General features: G+C 40.2%; 2 protein-coding genes across 5 annotated transcripts; both read left to right on the forward strand.

Moving 5' to 3' along the window:
- Window positions 1–1,410: 1,410 nt before the first annotated feature.
- Window positions 1,411–6,501, forward strand: LOC117487636. 2 transcript variants are annotated; one of them, XM_034136270.1, is made up of 8 exons: window positions 1,411–1,515; window positions 1,654–1,980; window positions 2,105–2,377; window positions 2,493–2,540; window positions 2,673–2,762; window positions 2,861–2,889; window positions 3,159–3,227; window positions 6,083–6,501. In XM_034136270.1, the coding sequence occupies exons 1-8, from the start codon at window positions 1,455–1,457 to the stop codon at window positions 6,203–6,205; spliced, it is 1,020 nt and encodes a 339-aa protein (XP_033992161.1). In that variant the 5' UTR covers window positions 1,411–1,454; the 3' UTR covers window positions 6,206–6,501. The 2 variants fall into 2 exon arrangements, with proteins under 2 accessions (XP_033992161.1, XP_033992162.1); XM_034136271.1 differs by having other exon boundaries at window positions 1,657–1,980.
- Window positions 6,502–6,939: 438 nt separating this feature from the next.
- LOC117487638 lies at window positions 6,940–18,773 on the forward strand. Of its 3 annotated transcripts, none has more exons than XM_034136272.1 (8): window positions 6,940–7,047; window positions 7,252–7,581; window positions 7,706–7,981; window positions 8,097–8,213; window positions 8,346–8,435; window positions 10,210–10,238; window positions 17,248–17,316; window positions 18,338–18,773. In XM_034136272.1, the coding sequence occupies exons 1-8, from the start codon at window positions 6,987–6,989 to the stop codon at window positions 18,461–18,463; spliced, it is 1,098 nt and encodes a 365-aa protein (XP_033992163.1). In that variant the 5' UTR covers window positions 6,940–6,986; the 3' UTR covers window positions 18,464–18,773. The 3 variants fall into 3 exon arrangements, with proteins under 3 accessions (XP_033992163.1, XP_033992165.1, XP_033992164.1); XM_034136274.1 differs by lacking the exons at window positions 7,706–7,981; window positions 8,097–8,213; window positions 8,346–8,435; window positions 10,210–10,238 and adding exons at window positions 15,662–15,952; window positions 16,068–16,115; window positions 16,248–16,337; window positions 16,981–17,009; XM_034136273.1 differs by lacking the exons at window positions 17,248–17,316; window positions 18,338–18,773 and adding exons at window positions 10,513–10,581; window positions 14,117–14,590.
- Window positions 18,774–19,124: the final 351 nt, after the last annotated feature.

A 19,124-nucleotide genomic window follows, 5' to 3' on the forward strand; every position in this document is an offset into this window, starting at 1 on the left:
ATGACACTTCATATACGCATTTTGCGCTGTCCGGAGCTGGGTTTCCGCGGACAGAATTTATTTTACCGGACAAATTTGAAACTTACCGGTCTTGTTTCAATAATAATAATAAGAAGAAGAATTGTGTAGCAGAGTATCCGTTAGCAGGTAATTACCACTATGACCGGATATGGCTAATAACACGGGAGTAAGGATCATCTCTTTTTTCCTCTCTCCCTCCCTCTCTCCTGACAGCCAGTCAGTTTCTCATGCAGCTCGCTAAAACTTCTCTCGCGTTTATGTCCATATCGATCAGATCCAGCTCTCCTGATCGGCCTTTATAGAGAGCACCGATCAAACTATTAAGAGTGAATATCGGCCGATAATGACCGGCGGGGCTCCCCCCGTTGACAGTTCACTGTCTAGCACTGGCTTCGTAGTGCACTGATCGATTAGGCTAAGCTAACCTGTAGCTGCTCCCTCCACACTCACAACAACTTCATGCAGACATAAATAAAGCAGCTGTATTCGCCATACAGGAAACACACATTTAAAACGGTTTTGCCTGCCGTTTTTATGTACACAAGCATTCATTAATGGTTCGGAAAGTGGCGCTGTACCTTAATAATATAAAGGCTTGTATTTGCGTGCATTTCCTGCTCGGAAAGTGGCACTGTACTGAGAGTGGAGGTGTCCTGAGATTAGCGCCTGCAGGCAGGCTCCATGGACCTGTCAGCTCCGGACAGCGCAAAATACGTACATGAAGCGCTACGTCATGAACGCAAGAAATCTACCCTCGTGGGGGCGCGCTCATGTGATTGGCTTAGAATTGAGGAGACATCTGATTGGCTATAGATAGAAACAATTACAAGTACGAATCGGGTGACCGTCAGGGGAGTCTCAAAAAACCCACACACGAATGCACAGCGATCCGTGCACAGAAAGCGGTTTGTGTTTGTAGGTGCAGCGGTTTTAAATGGAAAACAAATATGTGAGGATCAAAAATACATATGTAAAACTTTTTTCTGTATTTGGATTTTATTTACATGTATATGAAACGGAACACATTTGTGTGTGCATTGAAAAACACAAGTGTGGATCCGGAAATACAAGTGTGAATCCTTCTGTGTGCATGTGTGTATTATGAGACTGTTCTGAGCCCATGCACTAGTGACTCCACTGATCAACAACACTGGCTTTTGTTATCACTGCATATTCATTTATATATTAAGGTATATTCATATCCACCCCCTGCTGTTATATATAAAGTATATATATTCTGTACATCACTCTGCATTGTTCTGCTTGTTGCTCTTATCTGGTCAGCATCAGAGGGTCACACCTCCAGAGCTCTGCTGCTGATGTTAACCACATTCTCACAGAAACACCTCCCCTTCAGTTCTCAGAAGAGAAATAAAGAAGCAGCAGGTGAGAGACTCTGACAGTCGAGAGCCAGAGACCAAGAGAGAAGCACGATGTCTGAATTCAGAAGGATCATGATGTCTTCATTCCTGATGCTGCTGCTCCACTTTCCAGGTGAGGATGCAGAAAACACACTTTAAATAAAACAGCTTTCATATCACTAACGGTGCTTTACTACGTACTGTTCCTTTAACTGAGAATGATGAGTTGTGTTTGTAACGTGGTGACTTTAGTGAACTGTTTTTTCAACAGCAGCAAATGGGGAATATTCCTTCTTGACTGTCAGAGTTGGAGATGAAGTCACTTTGCCTTGTGACAATGTGATAGATGATCAGGATAAGTGTGACAGTACTACCTGGCTCTTCTATTATGCACCAAACACACCAGCAGTGACGCTGTTTGAAGGCGGGCAGATTCACAACGATGCCAAAGGTAAATCAGACAGACTGAGAGTAACAGAGAATTGTTCTCTGGTTATAAAGAAGGTCACAGAGGAGGATGCTGGTCTTTACTTCTGCAGACAGTTCAGATCAGGACGACAAGGTTCAGACTCTCTGGTTTATCTGTCTGTTGTTACCAGTGAGTATTTACATCATAACAGTCTTGTTGAAACAATTTCTTGAAACATTACAATAATTATGATTACAGTGATGAAGTTAATGTTACTCTTGTTGTCTTTCTCTCACAATATCTCTATCTTCAGTGACTGAGCATCAGGACACTGATGAGGTGACGTTGCGCTGCTCTGTGTTGTCAAATGGATGGTGTATACACACAGTAGAGTGGCTGTATGGGGATCAAAATGTGGTTAAAGATAACAGAGACATTCAGACATCAGACTGCTCAGCTGCCGTTACATTTTCTAGCTCTTTAAAGGAGAAGCCAATCTATCGTGGGTTGTTTAAATGTCAGGTGATGAACACTAACTATGAAGGAAAAAAACAGCTGTTCACCTTCAGCCCCCCTCAGCCCCCAGGTGAGGTTAAGATCAACTGTTTAAAAACACATGTGGATGTTACACAATATATATTATTTGTATCTAAAGTTTTACTATAAGAGAATTCTATGATTTTTCTATTGTATTTGTTAAGGTAATGATGAAATGACAACTACATCAGAACAAGACGGGAAACATCCAGGTAGTGAAAGAACAGACATATCAACAGTTAGAAAATAAACGTAGCCAAAATACATGTTGTTGATTCAGAGTTTAAGGACAAAGAGATAAAAACCTCTGAGTATAGGTAACTCTTGTAACTTCTCTCTTCCAGGTTGGTGGTGTCGGATCATCGTTGTGACTGTGGGTGTTGCAGCACTCACAATAATCACTGTGGCTGTCATCAGACGGAAGAGGACTCAAGGTGAGGACATTCACACATTATTACAAACAACAAGCTTTTGATAAACATGGGTTTTAAATGTTGAAGCTGAAACCAACTTTATTTTTTGTTCTATTTAGGGAATGAAACCCAGACCGATGACAACGTGGTGAGTTTAAATATTATATTATTCACTTTTTTTTCAACACACACAACAGTCTCAAAAGGACCACAGGGTTAAAGGTGTAATAATGGCAGTATTGTCTTTGCTCTGTTGCCATTGATTACAATGCATGGATGTTGAATACGATGAAACCTATACACCAACTAGAATTCAATGAAATGGCAATAATAGTAGGTCACTTTAACGCTGCATGTTACATAGCAGATGTTATTTTTTCTTCACTGCAACAACAATAATACATTTTATTTGTGCAGGCTGACCCTGAAGATGGTGCTTCCTACGCCTCCATCAGCTACACCAGGAAGAGCAGCAGGAAAGCCAGGGTAAGATTTCTCATTGATTACACTGATGACGTTGTGACCGAGCGGATCACAGAGTGACCGACTCCGCCACTGACAGCCGGCGGCGGCGCACACACACACACACACACACACACACACACACACACACACACACACACACACACACACACACACACACACACACACACACACACACACACACACACACACTTGAGAGCATCCCAAGGGCATTGATTATTTCATAAGTTTAGAAGGGGGGAACATAGTCTAACAACAGTTAGCTTTTGTTAATTTTACCTCGAGCCAAACTTGTGATACTTGTTTCTGAAATCCCTTTCTCTTAAAGTGAATAAAAAAACAAAAAAAACAATGGAGCTTACCCTAAAACTAACCACTGGATTGCTTGTCTAACATGACCTAGTCCATAAATGAGGTAAGGGTGGGAACAATCAAACGCACCCTCCCAGGCACTGCGTGTTAGGAAGTACAACTGGGATTTCGAGGGGGAAGATTCTAATTTTTACTTTCTTACTTTTTGAATAAAAATCATGTTTGTATCACTACACTTCTAAGGGACAACATGGGTCAAACATTGCCCGTATTCTTTTGCTATGTTATTTCATGCATGGCTGAGTGTTTATTTACTATACATTTTCAAAAATAATTAATTTTAGCAGTGATTTGGACCAAGCATGTATGATGTAGTAATACAACAAGTATTTTAGTTCACACAGTGTGACATTAGCTAGTCATGTTAGCTTGTAATATATAGAGCAGAGCTAACTAGCAAGTTAGCCGAACGTTAGTGGTTAGCTGTTTATGCTATGCTAGCTGTTGGCTACTGAACATTAACAAACTGGATTCCGCTGTAAGAAAGCTGTGAAACTTTACATTAAACTTGGCGACAACACTGTGACACCCCGCTGCATGTTTATGTGTAATTCTCCCGTGTTGGAGACGAGAGGTGGAGCGGCAGCACTGCAATAAGCTGTAAGCTAACGTTAGCAGCCACCTTGTTAAACTAGGTTTCCCGGGCGCAACATCTTGCAAGAAACAGCATCTCAGGGCTTCTTAACATTTAACAACCTATTAATGATGCAAACTCAGCTAACTAGAAGAAGAAACGTAACCTTAAATAAAAAATAAAACATTCACAAACTAAGGATTATCTAAATACATGTTTAACTCCATTACAGTTGCAGGACTCAGCAGATCTCAAGTCTTCTGTTCTTTGTTGACGTCCCGATGCTCATATTTAACGTGTAGATGTAAAACGATCCCGATATTAATCCATTAATCCATAAACTCCTGCAGCTCCGAGCCGGAGCTGGAAAAGCGCCGGTGTGAAAGGGGCAGACAGCTGTAGCTCCGCAGGAGGAGACCCGCTCTAACTGACGTGAATGTTTCAAATGTGAACGACAGGCGCAGACAGTTCTCATTGGCAGGTTTCTTCGATTACGTTTATATTAACCAATCAGGAGTGTTGTGGACTCATTCCAAACATGCCTGACTTGTCTGCCGTGTTATGGCTGAATTCCATTTCAAGCGCCGTAGCTCTGGCTGTCGGCCAGAATCCGAAAACCATGCACATTATACTGCATGTAAGACTAAGGCTTATTACTGTATATTGACCAATGGGAAAAAAAACACAGCAACAGAACACATAAATAAAACAAGGATAACTGTGACTTATTGTTGAGTAAATAACAGTGTGTGTTTTAAACCTTGGTCCTCCCTGCAGAGATTTCTCCACTTTCTAAGATTTTTATTTTTTTTAATGATATTGTCAACTGTAGATGTTTACAATATAGTAAGTTAGGAATTTAATGAAAACATATTTATTTACTTTTGTTTCAACATTGGATATTTTGTGTTTGTGGTGGATTCAATCGAATATTGAGAAAATTATTTATGTAAAAATGTTTTACTTTACATTTTACGTTTTTTTTGTTTGACGCTTTTTTTTTACAGTTTTATGTTTACCTTAAAATTACAAAGAAATATCTTAAAGTCTTATAATAGTAATACACTTTTATATTACGAGTTGAAAGTGCAAAAATACTGTAAATATTATATAGTAAATTTACTGTAAAAAAAAATGAAATAATCGTTATTTGTTGTTATTGTCAAAATACTGAAAATAATGTTTTGGGTTGTTAATTTATAGTTAATATCTGTCATTTTACAGGATTTTGCAAGTTATTTAAAAAAACATGATAATTACTCTAAAGATTTACAGTTATTTCCTGTAAAATTACGATCTTTTTTTACAGTGCACACACACACACACACACACACACACACACACACACACACACACACACACACACACACACACACACACACACACACACACACACACACACACACACACACACTGATACACTTGAACATCAGCAGGAGAGAACTCTTTAAAGTAGAGACACTACATACTGATATACACCAGAACATCAGCAGGAGAGGACTCTTTAAAGTAGAGGCACTACATACTGATATACACCTGAACATCAGCAGGAGAGGACTCTTTAAAGTAGAGACACTACATACTGATATACACCTGAACATCAGCAGGAGATGACTCTTTAAAGTAGAGACACTACATACAGTACTGATATACACCTGAACATCAGCAGGAGAGGACTCTTTAAAGTAGACACACTACATACTGATATTGAACATCAGCAGGAAAGGACTCTTTAAAGTAGAGACACTACATACTGATATTGAACATCAGCAGGAAAGGACTCTTTAAAGTAGAGACACTACATACTGATATTGAACATCAGCAGGATAGGGCCCCTTTAAGTTGTTTAATGGCAGCAAAAAGCAGGACTTTCAGAACTCCATTATGCATAATCAGTTTTCTTTCCCTGCAGGCTCATGATGATGATGATGAAGATGGTGAAGTGACCTACACTGTGAGAGCTCCCTCCTCTTCCTCTGCTGCCTCCACTGATCCCAGCCTCCTCTTTGCCACCATCAACAAACCAAAAAAATAATACAGTTTAATGCTGTATTTTAAACTATGGCACAATTGTTATAACCATATTACAAAGTCAAAGCGAGCAGAGTTATAATGAGATTTATATTGACCAGGTTTTTGCTTTGTTTGGCTTAATTGCATCAAAGTGAGAGTACAGCAAAACATGTGAGTCCCTCTAGAGGTGGATCGTGAGACAGGGGCAGACATGTTGGAGATTTACTGTATTCTAAATACTTACAGTGTGGGCATAATGAAGGTTTTGTAAAGTGGATTCTGGCTTTTTTATTACAGTCTTTTCTTTCATATAATTCAATGGAGTATTGCTTTTTCTTCAGTACATTTGACTGTTTTGTACTTTACTAAATAAAGTGATCTATTAGCCTTACAAGAGTGCAGATGTATTTATTGGTATGGTTTTTCCTAATATGACATTCTCTAAACATCAGGTGTGTTCTTAAAGTACACAGTTTCACTAGTGACTCCACTGATCAACAACACTGCCTTTTGTTATCACTGCATATTCATTTATACATTAAGGTATATTCATATCCACCTCCTGTTGTTATATATAAAGTATATATATTCTATATTACTACGTGTACATCACTCTGCATTGTTCTGCTTGTTGCTCTTACCTTATCTGGTCGGCATCAGAGGGTAACACCTCCAGAGCTCTGCTGCTGCTGTTATTAACCACATCCTCACAGAAACACTTCTTCAGTTCTCAGAAGAGAAAGAAAGAAGCAGCCGGTCAGAGACTCTGACAGTCGAGAGCCAGAGACCGAGAGAGAAGCACGATGTCTGAATTCAGAAGGATCATAATGTCTTCATTCCTGATGCTGCTGCTCCACTTTCCAGGTGAGGATGCAGAAAACACACTTTAAATAAAACAGCTTTAATATCACTAACGGTGCTTTACTACGTACTGTTCCTTTAACTGAGAATGATGAGTTGTGTTTGTAACGTGGTGACTTTAGTGAACTCTTGGATACTCAAACCCACATAGAGAGGAATTAGAAAAGCGTCCGTATCTAAAAAGATCATCACTCTTTTCTCCAACAGCTGCAGAAATGAAACATTACTCTCGCATTGTCAGAGCTGGAGATGAAGTCACTTTGCCTTTTACAAATGTGATACATGATCAGGATAAGTGTGACAGTACTACCTGGTACGTCAGTTATGCACCAAACACACCAGCAGTGACGCTGTTTGAAGGCGGGACGATTCTCAACGAAGCCAAAGCTAAATCAGACAGACTGAGAGTAACAGAGAAATGTTCTCTGGTTATAAAGAAGGTCACAGAGGAGGATGCTGGTCTTTACCTCTGCAGACAGTTCAGATCAGGAAAACAACAAGGTCCAACCTCTTGGGTTTATCTGTCTGTTGTTACCAGTGAGTATTTACATCATAACAGTCTTGTTGAAACCATTTCTTGTAACATTACAATAATAATGATTACAGGGATGAAGTTAATGTTACTCTTGTTGTCTTTCTCTCACAATATCTCTATCTTCAGTGACTGAGCATCAGGACAATGATGAGGTGACGTTGAACTGCTCTGTGTTGTCATATGGACGGTGTATACACACAGTAGAGTGGCTGTATGAGGATCAAAATGTGGTTAAAGATAACAGAGACATTCAGACATCACGGACTGACTGCTCAGCTGCTGTTACATTTTCTAGCTCTTCAAAGGAGAAGCCAATCTATCGTGGGTTGTTTAAATGTCAGGTGATGTACACTTACAATGAAATAAAACAGCTGTTCACCTTCAGCCCCCCTCAGCCCCCAGGTGAGGTTATGATCAACTGTTTAAAAACACATGTGGATGTTACACAATATATATTATTTGTATCTAAAGTTTTACTATAAGAGAATTCTATGATTTTTCTATTGTATTTGTTAAGGTAATGATGAAATGACAACTACATCAGAACAAGAGACAATGAGCTCATCAGAAGAGACGACCAAAACTGCATCTGAAAACAACAACAATCAATCAGAACAAGACGGGAAACATCCAGGTAGTGAAAGAACAGAGATATTAACAGTTAGAAAATAAACGTAGCCAAAATACAAGTTGTTCATCCAGATGTTAAAGATAAGGAGATACAAACCTCTGAGTATATGTAACTCTTCTAACTTCTCTCTTCCAGGTTGGTGGTGGTGGATCATCGTTGTGACTGTGGGTGTTGCAGCACTCACAATAATCACTGTGGCTGTCATCAGACGGAAGAGGACTCAAGGTGAGGACATTCACACATTATACTGTCATGTCTCGAAAGATCATTTTAAAGTTGTATTCTTTAAATTAGTTTTGTCATGTCCTTTTGTCATGTCCCTTTGTCATGTCCCTTTGTCATGTCCCTTTGTCATGTGCCTTTGTCATGTCCCTTTGTCCTGTGCCTTCCTGTTTTATTTTGAAAAGTTATTCTCCCTCTTGTTTCAGGTCACTGTGCTCCCCGTCCCTATGTGTCTCCTGCATTTGTGATTGTCTACCCCGCCCTGATTGTTTCCCCCTGTGCCCCTTACCTTGTGTGTATATTTAAGCAATAGCTCACGACAGGCCGTGATATATGGCCATTATATCACAGTTAAGGGGCGTGGTTCGGCCCGACGCGAAGCGGAGGGTCGACAACCCCCTTAGCTTTTATAAAACGGTTACCAAGTGTGGCAATATGAAAGAAAAATACACACTCTAATTTAAATAGTTGTTATTAGTAAATAATGATGTTCAAAACAAAATAGTCCCTCCGTTGCCTTCTGCACGAAACATAGTGCGAGGTGGTTGCTATGCAACAACACTAACAACAGCTAGCGAACATATTAGACAGAGAGCGTTGATCCATTATTTGGCTATTTATTTACATTAATGTGTATGTTGCCGTTTATTGTGCACCCACTGAAAAACTGTCCAGCATCAGTAGCATGGCTTACGTGGTTACTTGTATAGGCTGAGGTTGTTCTAGGCTGTTGCTTGGCGTGGCGAGAATATTGCTCCACTTTCTCCGGTCCCCGAGATTGGGCTTCCAGTAGCTCTGGAGAGAGCTTTCGCACCTGTGGCCACTAACGGTCATCATTTCTCTGCTTTGTTTCAAGACCTGCATCAGAAAGCTTTTGAATGGTGGTACTTTTCCAGTTGGTCTACTACCTGCTCTTCACGTAGCTCTACATGTCGTTTAGGTGCTTTTTGTTCTGGAGATAGGCACTCGCACTCCTCAATCCACTCCTCCATAGTAAGGCCACCCCGGAGGTCGAAGTTAATCTTAAATGTTTTTGCGGACCTTTTTGATTACAGATTTGAAAACATCGTTGCTTGCTTTAAAAGTAGCGCAATTCATGATGTCAAACCTTGGAAAGTATCTAAATATCCCTGCCCTAATGCCAAAGGAACTGCACACTGAATATGTTTTTGCCGTTTGATGTCTATGTCTGGACCGCTGCGTAAAAAGGAGGGTTTCTGCCCCGTTACTTCTCCGCTGTTTTCTTGTTCCAGTTTGAAAAGCAAACTGCAAGCAGTTTGCTTTTCAGCCCAACTGTATACTGTTTATCTCAGACGCGGAGGGATACTGACTTGTTGTGAAAAGTAACTTACAATTCTACCCGTGGTATACGCTCAGTATATCACGGCTAAGAACCAATCAGATTGCTTGATTTGACTTGTCCGTTTTATAAATGGTCTTAGTCTCCACCTGTCCTGTGCCAGTTCGTCTTCTCTCATGACTCGACATACCAGCGTACTTTCAAGCCTGATCCACGTCTGTTGTTTTGTTTCAAGCTCCTTATGGTAGTATTTAGTTTTCCTCGAAAGAGTGATTTTGTGTTCTCTATTTTGTTACTGTGAAATATCCAGTAAAGTACTTTATTTTTGAAACCATCTGAGTCTGAGTCTGAGTTGTGCATTTGGGTTCATGCCTCTGAGTTCACCCCTTGACATATACTTTATAAACAAGAAGCTTTTGATAAACATGGATTTTAAATGTTGAAGCTAAAACCAACTTTCTTTTTTATTCTGTTTAGGGAATGAAACCCAGACCGATGACAACGTGGTGAGTTTAAATATTATATTATTTACTTTTTTTTCAACACACACAACAGTCTCAAAAGGACCACAGGGTTAAAGGTATAATAATGGCAGTATTTTCTTTGCTCTGTTGCCATTGATTACAATGCATGGATGTTGAATACGATGAAACCTATACAGCAACTAGAATTCAATGAAATGGGAATAATAGTAGGTCACTTTAACGCTGCATGTTACATACAGTAGCAAATGTTATTTTTTCTTCACTGCAACAATAATAATACATTTTATTTGTGTAGGCTGATCCTGAAGATGGTGCTTCCTACGCCTCCATCAGCTACACCTGGAAGAGCAGCAGGAAAGCCAGGGTAAGATTTCTCATTGATTACACTGATGACGTTGTGACGGAGCGGATCACAGAGTGATCGACTCCGCCACTGACGACAAGCACACACACACACACACACACACACACACACACACACACACACACACACACACACACACACACACACACACACACACACACACACACACACACACACACACACACACACACACACACACACACACACACACACACATATACATATACACACACACACACACACACACACACACACACACACACCATTTCCTGCTCTCTTCCGTTAAGGTTTAACCCTTCCCCTCCCGTTTCAGTAGCGCGACCATGAGTGCACGCTTGTGAGTCTAAAATTTAAACATGCAATAATCTAAAGTACACGATACTTGCATGACGAAATAAATGAAGAAACTATTGATATGATTTAGAATCTACGCATATAGATTTTAGTGCATGTAAATGTTCTGCAAAGGCAAAAATCCCTGTGTTCCCTCCAGACACTTTAAAGTAGAGACACTTCATACTGATATACACCTGAACATCAGCAGGAGAGGACTCTTTAAAGTAGAGACACTACATACTGATATACACCTGAACATCAGCAGGAGAGGACTCTTTAAAGTAGAGACACTACATACTGATATACACCTGAACATCAGCAGGAGAGGACTCTTTAAAGTAGAGACACTACATACTGATATACACCTGAACATCAGCAGGAGAGGACTCTTTAAAGTAGAGACACTACATACTGATATACACCTGAACATCAGCAGGAGAGGACTCTTTAAAGTAGAGACACTGAATACTGATATACACCTGAACATCAGCAGGAGAGGACTCTTTAAAGTAGAGACACTACATACCAGTGACGTGCGGTGAGGTTCATGGCTGGTGAGGCACTGACTCACTGAGTCAGATTTACAAATATTATATTTTGACCTTAATCAAAATATTCGGTTATTTTCAAAAGCTTTTTTAGTCTGATGCTTCGATTCATTTTAAACAGACCGTTCAACAAAAGGATACCCAAAATCTAAATATTGGATTGTTCTTTCTTAGTAAGATCCCATTTTCATTACAAATGTGGTCTTACCTTGACTTGAAGATGAAGTCCATGCTATCCTTCTGGACAACAATCTCTATTACTTTTTTGTAAAAGTCCTCCTTATCTTCCTGTAGTTTCAAAAGTCTAGTTTGTTGTTACGTCCATAGATATATATAAACATGTTTTTACATGTGTTTATATATATCTATGGTTACGTCTACCGTCTCTGCGTAGAATTACAGTAGCAACAAGAACCTGTGGGCTCACGTGCGCCCCCTTCAGTGCGGCAGAGGTTATGGCTGCCTCCCCTGGTGCATTTTCATTGCCGTTGAGACCAGCGGAACTAAATATCATATATACGTGAAATAAGTTATTTAGAGACTATGGATGGCGAAGATAAATGTAATAAAGGGATCTACATACATTACATTGGTGACCTACAGTGAGATGGTAACAGGCATGCGCTTAGGGCCCGCTTTCCAGCCAGTTTCTGTGGGGTGACGCATTCTGAGGTGAGGCAGAGCTCATCTGTGCCTCAACTCAGCCCACAGTAACTGGCGGCTTGAGCGCGCTCACAAAATAAGTGCCCGCGCTAAATTAGTGCCTGTGCTCCAGCAAGTTACTGTGGGCTTACGAGAGGCAGAGCACGTGCCTGCCTCACTTGTCATCGCTCCCGTAGCGGAGCTCGGCAAATTTGCTGATTTTGACTGTAAAAAGCGATTAGAATCATACATAAATCACACTTACAACACAGATCAGTGGAGACATTTTATTATTATTATTATTTCGTTTTTCTTTAGTTGTTTTTCCGTTATATTGGAGTATGACAGGGGAGGCTCTGCCTCCCCTGCCTCCACTGACTGCACGTCGCTGCTACATACTGATATTGAACATCAGTAGGAGAGGACTCTTTAAAGTAGAGACACTACAGACGGATATTGAACAGCAGCAGGAGAGGACTCTTTAAAGTAGAGACACTACAGACGGATATTGAACATCAGCAGGAGAGGACTCTTTAAAGTAGAGACACTACTGTACATACTGATATTGAACATCAGCAGGAGAGGACTCTTTAAAGTAGAGACACTACATACTGATATACAGCTGAACATCAGCAGGAGAGGACTCTTTAAGGTAGAGACACTACATACTGATATACACCTGAACATCAGCAGGAGAGGACTCTTTAAAGTAGAGACACTACATACTGATATACACCTGAACATCAGCAGGAGAGGACTCTTTAAAGTAGAGACACTACATACTGATATACACCTGAACATCAGCAGGAGACGACTCTTTAAAGTAGAGACACTACATACTGATATACACCTGAACATCAGCAGGAGAGCACTCTTTAAAGTAGAGACACTCCATACTGATATACACCTGAACATCAGCAGGAGAGGACTATTTAAAGTAGAGACACTACATACTGATATACACCTGAACATCAGCAGGAAAGGACTCTTTAAAGTAGAGACACTACATACTGATATACAGCTGAACATCAGCAGGAGAGGACTCTTTAAACTAGAGACAATTCATACTGATATACAGCTGAACATCAGCAGGAGAGGACTCTTTAAAGTAGAGACACTACATACTGATATACACCTGAACATCAGCAGGAGACGACTCTTTAAAGTAGAGACACTACATACTGATATACACCTGAACATCAGCAGGAGAGGACTCTTTAAAGTAGAGACAGTACATACTGATATACACCTGAACATCAGCAGGAGAGGACTCTTTAAAGTAGAGACACTACATACTGATATTGAACATCAGTAGGAGAGGACTCTTTAAAGTAGAGACACTACTGTACATACTGATATTGAACATCAGCAGGAGAGGACTCTTTAAAGTAGAGACAATTCATACTGATATACACCTGAACATCAGCAGGAGAGGACTCTTTAAAGTAGAGACACTACAGACGGATATTGAACATCAGCAGGAGAGGACTCTTTAAAGTAGAGACACTACTGTACATACTGATATTGAACATCAGCAGGAGAGGACTCTTTAAAGTAGAGACACTACATACTGATATACAGCTGAACATCAGCAGGAGAGGACTCTTTAAGGTAGAGACACTACATACTGATATACACCTGAACATCAGCAGGAGAGGACTCTTTAAAGTAGAGACACTGAATACTGATATACACCTGAACATCAGCAGGAGAGGACTCTTTAAAGTAGAGACACTGAATACTGATATACACCTGAACATCAGCAGGAGAGGACTCTTTAAAGTAGACACACTACATACTGATATTGAACATCAGCAGGAAAGGACTCTTTAAAGTAGAGACACTACATACTCATATTGAACATCAGCAGGAGAGGACTCTTTAAAGTAGAGACACTACATACTGATATTGAACATCAGCAGGATAGGGCCCCTTTAAGTTGTTTAATGACAGCAAAAAGCAGGACTTTCAGAACTCCTTTATGCATAATCAATTTTCTTTCCCTGCAGGCTCATGATGATGATGAAGATGGTGAAGTGACCTACAGCACTGTGAGAGCTCCCTCCTCTTCCTCTGCTGCCTCCACTCATTCCAGCCTCCTCTACGCCACCGTCAACAAACCCAAAAAATAATACAGTTTAATGCTGTATTTTAAACTATGGCACAATTGTTATAACCATATTACAAAGGCAAAGCGAGCAGAGTTACAATAAGATTTATATTGACCAGGTTTTTGCTTTGTTTGGCTTAATAGCATCTAAGTGAGAGTACAGCAAAACATGTGAGTCCCTCTAGAGGTGGGTCGTGAGACAGGGGCAGACATGTTGGAGATTTACTGTATTCTTTATACTTACAGTGTGGGCATAATGAAGGTTTTGTAAAGTGGATTCTGGCTTTTTTATTACTGTATTTTCTTTAATATAATTTAATGGAGTATTGCTTTTTCTTCAGTACATTTGACTGTTTTGTACTTTACTAAATAAAGTGATATATTAGCCTTACAAGAGTGCAGATGTATTTATTGGTATGTTTTTTCCTAATATGACATTCTCTAAACATCAGGTGTGTTCTTAAAGTACACAGTTTCACTAGTGACTCCACTGATCAACAACACTGCCTTTTGTTATCACTGCATATTCATAATTTGAACATTAAAGCATATTGATATCCACCTCCTGCTGTTATATATAACGTATATATATTCTATATTACTACGTGTACATCACTCTGCATTGTTCTGCTTGTTGCTCTTATCTGGTCAGCATCAGAGGGTAACACCTCCAGAGCTCTGCTGCTGCTGATGTTAACCACATCCTCAGAAACACTTCTTCAGTTCTCAGAAGAGAAATAAAGAAGCAGCCGGTCAGAGACTCTGACAGTCGAGAGCCAGAGACCGAGAGAGAAGCACGATGTCTGAATTCAGAAGGATCATAATGTCTTCATTCCTGATGCTGCTGCTCCACTTTACAGGTGAGGATGCAGAGAACACACTTTAAATAAAACAGCTTTAATATCACTAATGGTACTTTACTACGTACTGTTCCTTTAACTGAGAATGATGAGTTGTGTTTGCAACGTGGTGACTTTAGTGAACTCTGTCTGTGTTTTTCAACAGCAGCAAATGGGAAACCTTCCTACTTGACTGTCAGAGCTGGAGATGAAGTCACTTTGCCTTGTGACAATGTGATACATGATCAGGATAAGTGTGACAGTACTTCCTGGCTCTTCTATTATGCACTAAACACACCAGCAGTGACGCTGTTTGAAGGCGGGCAGATTCTCAACGAAGCCAAAGGTAAATCAGACAGACTGAGAGTAACAGAGAAATGTTCTCTGGTTATAAAGAAGGTCACAGAGGAGGATGCTGGTTATTACACCTGCAGACAGATCAGACCAGGACGACAACAAGGTCAAACCTCTCGGGTTTATCTGTCTGTTGTTACCAGTGAGTATTTACATCATAACAGTCTTGTTGAAACAATTTATTGAAACATTACAATAATAATGATTACAGGGATGAAGTGAATGTTACTCTTGTTGTCTTTCTCTCACAATATCTCTATCTTCAGTGACTGAGCATCGGGACACTGATGAGGTGACGTTGCGCTGCTCTGTGTTGTCATATGGATGGTGTAGACACACAGTAGAGTGGCTGTATGGGGATCAAAATGTGGTTAAAGATAACAGAGACATTCAGACATCATGGACCTACTGCTCAGCTGCCGTTACATTTTCTAGCTCTTCAAAGGAGAAGCCAATCTATCGTGGGTTGTTTAAATGTCAGGTGATGTACACTAACAATGAAGAAAAACAGCTGTTCACCTTCAGCCCCCCTCAGCCCCCAGGTGAGGTTAAGATCAACTGTTTAAAAACACATGTGGATGTTACACAATATATATTATTTGTATCTAAAGTTTTACTATAAGAGAATTCTATGATTTTTCTATTGTATTTGTTAAGGTAATGATGAAATGACAACTACATCAGAACAAGACGGGAAACATCCAGGTAGTGAAAGAACAGACATATCAACAGTTAGAAAATAAACGTAGCCAAAATACAAGTTGTTCATCCAGATGTTAAAGATAAGGATATAAAAACCTCTGAGTATATGTAACTCTTGTAACTTCTCTCTTCCAGGTTGGTGGTGGTGGATCATCGTAGTGATAGTGGGTGTTGCAGCACTCACAATAATCACTGTGGCTGTCCTCAGACGGAAGAGGACTCAAGGTGAGGACATTCACACATTATACTGTCATGTCTCGAAAGATCATTTTAAAGTTTATTCTTTAAATGTCCCTTTGTCATGTCCCTTTGTCATGTCCCTTTGTCATGCCCTTTGTCATGCCCTTTGTCATGTCCCTTTGTCCTGTGCCTTTGTCATGTGCCTTCCTGTTTTATTTTGAAAAGTAATTCTCCCTCTCGTTTCAGGTCACTGTGTTCCCCGCCCCTATGTGTCTCCTGCGTTTGTGATTGTCTACCCCGCCCTGATTGTTTCCTCCTGTGCCCCTTACCTTGTGTGTATATATGGTCTTAGTCTCCACCTGTCCTGTGCCAGTTCGTCTTCTCTCATGACTCGACATACCAGCGTACTTTCAAGCCTGATCCATGTCTGTTGTTTTGTTTCAAGCTCCTTATGGTAGTATTTAGTTTTCCTCGAAAGAGTGATTTTGTGTTCTCTATTTTGTTACTGTGAAATATCCAGTAAAGTACTTTATTTTTTAAACCATCTGAGTCTGAGTCTGAGTTGTGCATTTGGGTTCATGTCTCCGAGTTCACCCCTTGACATATACTTTATAAACAAGAAGCTTTTGATCAACATGGATTTTAAATGTTGAAGCTAAAACCAACTTTCTTTTTTTATTCTATTTAGGGAATGAAACCCAGACCGATGACAACGTGGTGAGTTTAAATATTGTATTATTCACTTTTTTCAACACACACAACAGTCTCAAAATGACCACAGGGTTAAAGTTATAATAATGGCAGTATTGTCTTTGCTCTGTTGCCATTGATTACAATGCATGGATGTTGAATACGATGAAACCTATACAGCAACTAGAATTCAATGAAATGGGAATAATAGTAGGTCACTTTAACGCTGCATGTTACATAGCAGATGTACATTTTATTTGTGCAGGCTGACCCTGAAGATGGTGTTTCCTACGCCTCCATCAGCTACACCAGGAAGAGCAGCAGGAAAGCCAGGGTAAGATTTCTCATTGATTACACTGATGGCATTGTGACGGAGCGGATCACAGAGTGACCGACTCCGCCACTGACAGCCGGCGGCGGCACACCCACACCCACCCACCCACCCACCCACCCACACACACACACACACACACACACACACACACACACACACACACACACACACACACACACACACACACACACACACACACACACACACACACACACACACACACACACACACACACACACACACACACACACACTGATACACCTGAACATCAGCAGGAGAGGACTCTTTAAAGTAGAGGCACTACATACTGATATACACCTGAACATCAGCAGGAGATGACTCTTTAAAGTAGAGGCACTACATACTGATATACACCTGAACATCAGCAGGAGAGGACTCTTTAAAGTAGAGACACTACATACTGATATACACCTGAACATCAGCAGGAGAGGACTCTTTAAAGTAGAGACACTACATACTGATATACACCTGAACATCAGCAGGAGAGGACTCTTTAAAGTAGAGACACTACATACTGATATACACCTGAACATCAGCAGGAGAGGACTCTTTAAAGTAGAGGCACTACATACTGATATACACCTGAACATCAGCAGGAGAGAACTCTTTAAAGTAGAGACACTACATACTGATATACACCTGGACATCAGCAGGAGAGGACTCTTTAAAGTTGACACACTACATACTGATATTGAACATCAGCAGGAGAGGACTCTTTAAAGAAGAGACCCTACAGACGGATATTGAACATCAGCAGGAGAGGACTCTTTAAAGTAGAGACACTACATACTGATATTGAACATCAGCAGGAGAGGACTCTTTAAAGTAGAGACACTACATACTGATATTGAACATCAGCAGGAGAGGACTCTTTAAAGTAGAGACACTACATACTGATATTGAACATCAGCAGGAGAGGACCCCTTTAAGTTGTTTAATGGCAGCAAAAAGCAGGACTTTCAGAACTCCTTTCTGTATAATCCCTTTTCTTTCCCTGCAGGCTCATGATGATGATGATGAAGATGGTGAAGTGACCTACAGCACTGTGAGAGCTCCCTCTTCTTCCTCTGCTGCCTCCGCTGATCCCAGCCTCCTCTACGCCACCGTCAACAAACCCAAAAAATAATAGTTTAATGCTGTATTTTAAACTATGGCACAATTGTTATAACCATATTACAAAGGCAAAGCGAGCAGAGTTATAATAAGATTTATATTGACCAGGTTTTTGCTTTGTTTGGCTTAATAGCATCAAAGTGAGAGGACAGCAAAACATGTGAGTCCCTCTAGAGGTGGGTCGTGAGACAGGGGCAGACATGTTGGAGATTTACTGTATTCTTAATACTTACAGTGTGGGCATAATGAAGGTTTTGTAAAGTGGATTCTGGCTTTTTTATTACAGTCTTTTCTTTAATATAATTCAATGGAGTATTGCTTTTTCTTCATTACATTTGACTGTTTTGTACTTTACTAAATAAAGTGATCTATTAGCCTTACAAGAGTGCAGATGTATTTATTGGTATGTTTTTTCCTAATATGACATTCTCTAAACATCAGGTGTGTTCTTAAAGTACACAGTTTCACTAGTGACTCCACTGATCAACAACACTGCCTTTTGTTATCACTGCATATTCATTTATATATTAAGGTATATTGATATCCACCTCCTGCTGTTATATATAAAGTATATTCTATATTACTACGTGTACATCACTCTGCACGGTTCTGCACGGGACTCTTTAAAGTAGAGACACAACATACTGATATACACCTGAACATCAGCAGGAGAG

This window comes from Trematomus bernacchii, unplaced genomic scaffold, assembly GCF_902827165.1.
Source record: "Trematomus bernacchii unplaced genomic scaffold, fTreBer1.1, whole genome shotgun sequence".
NCBI lineage: Eukaryota > Metazoa > Chordata > Actinopteri > Perciformes > Nototheniidae > Trematomus > Trematomus bernacchii.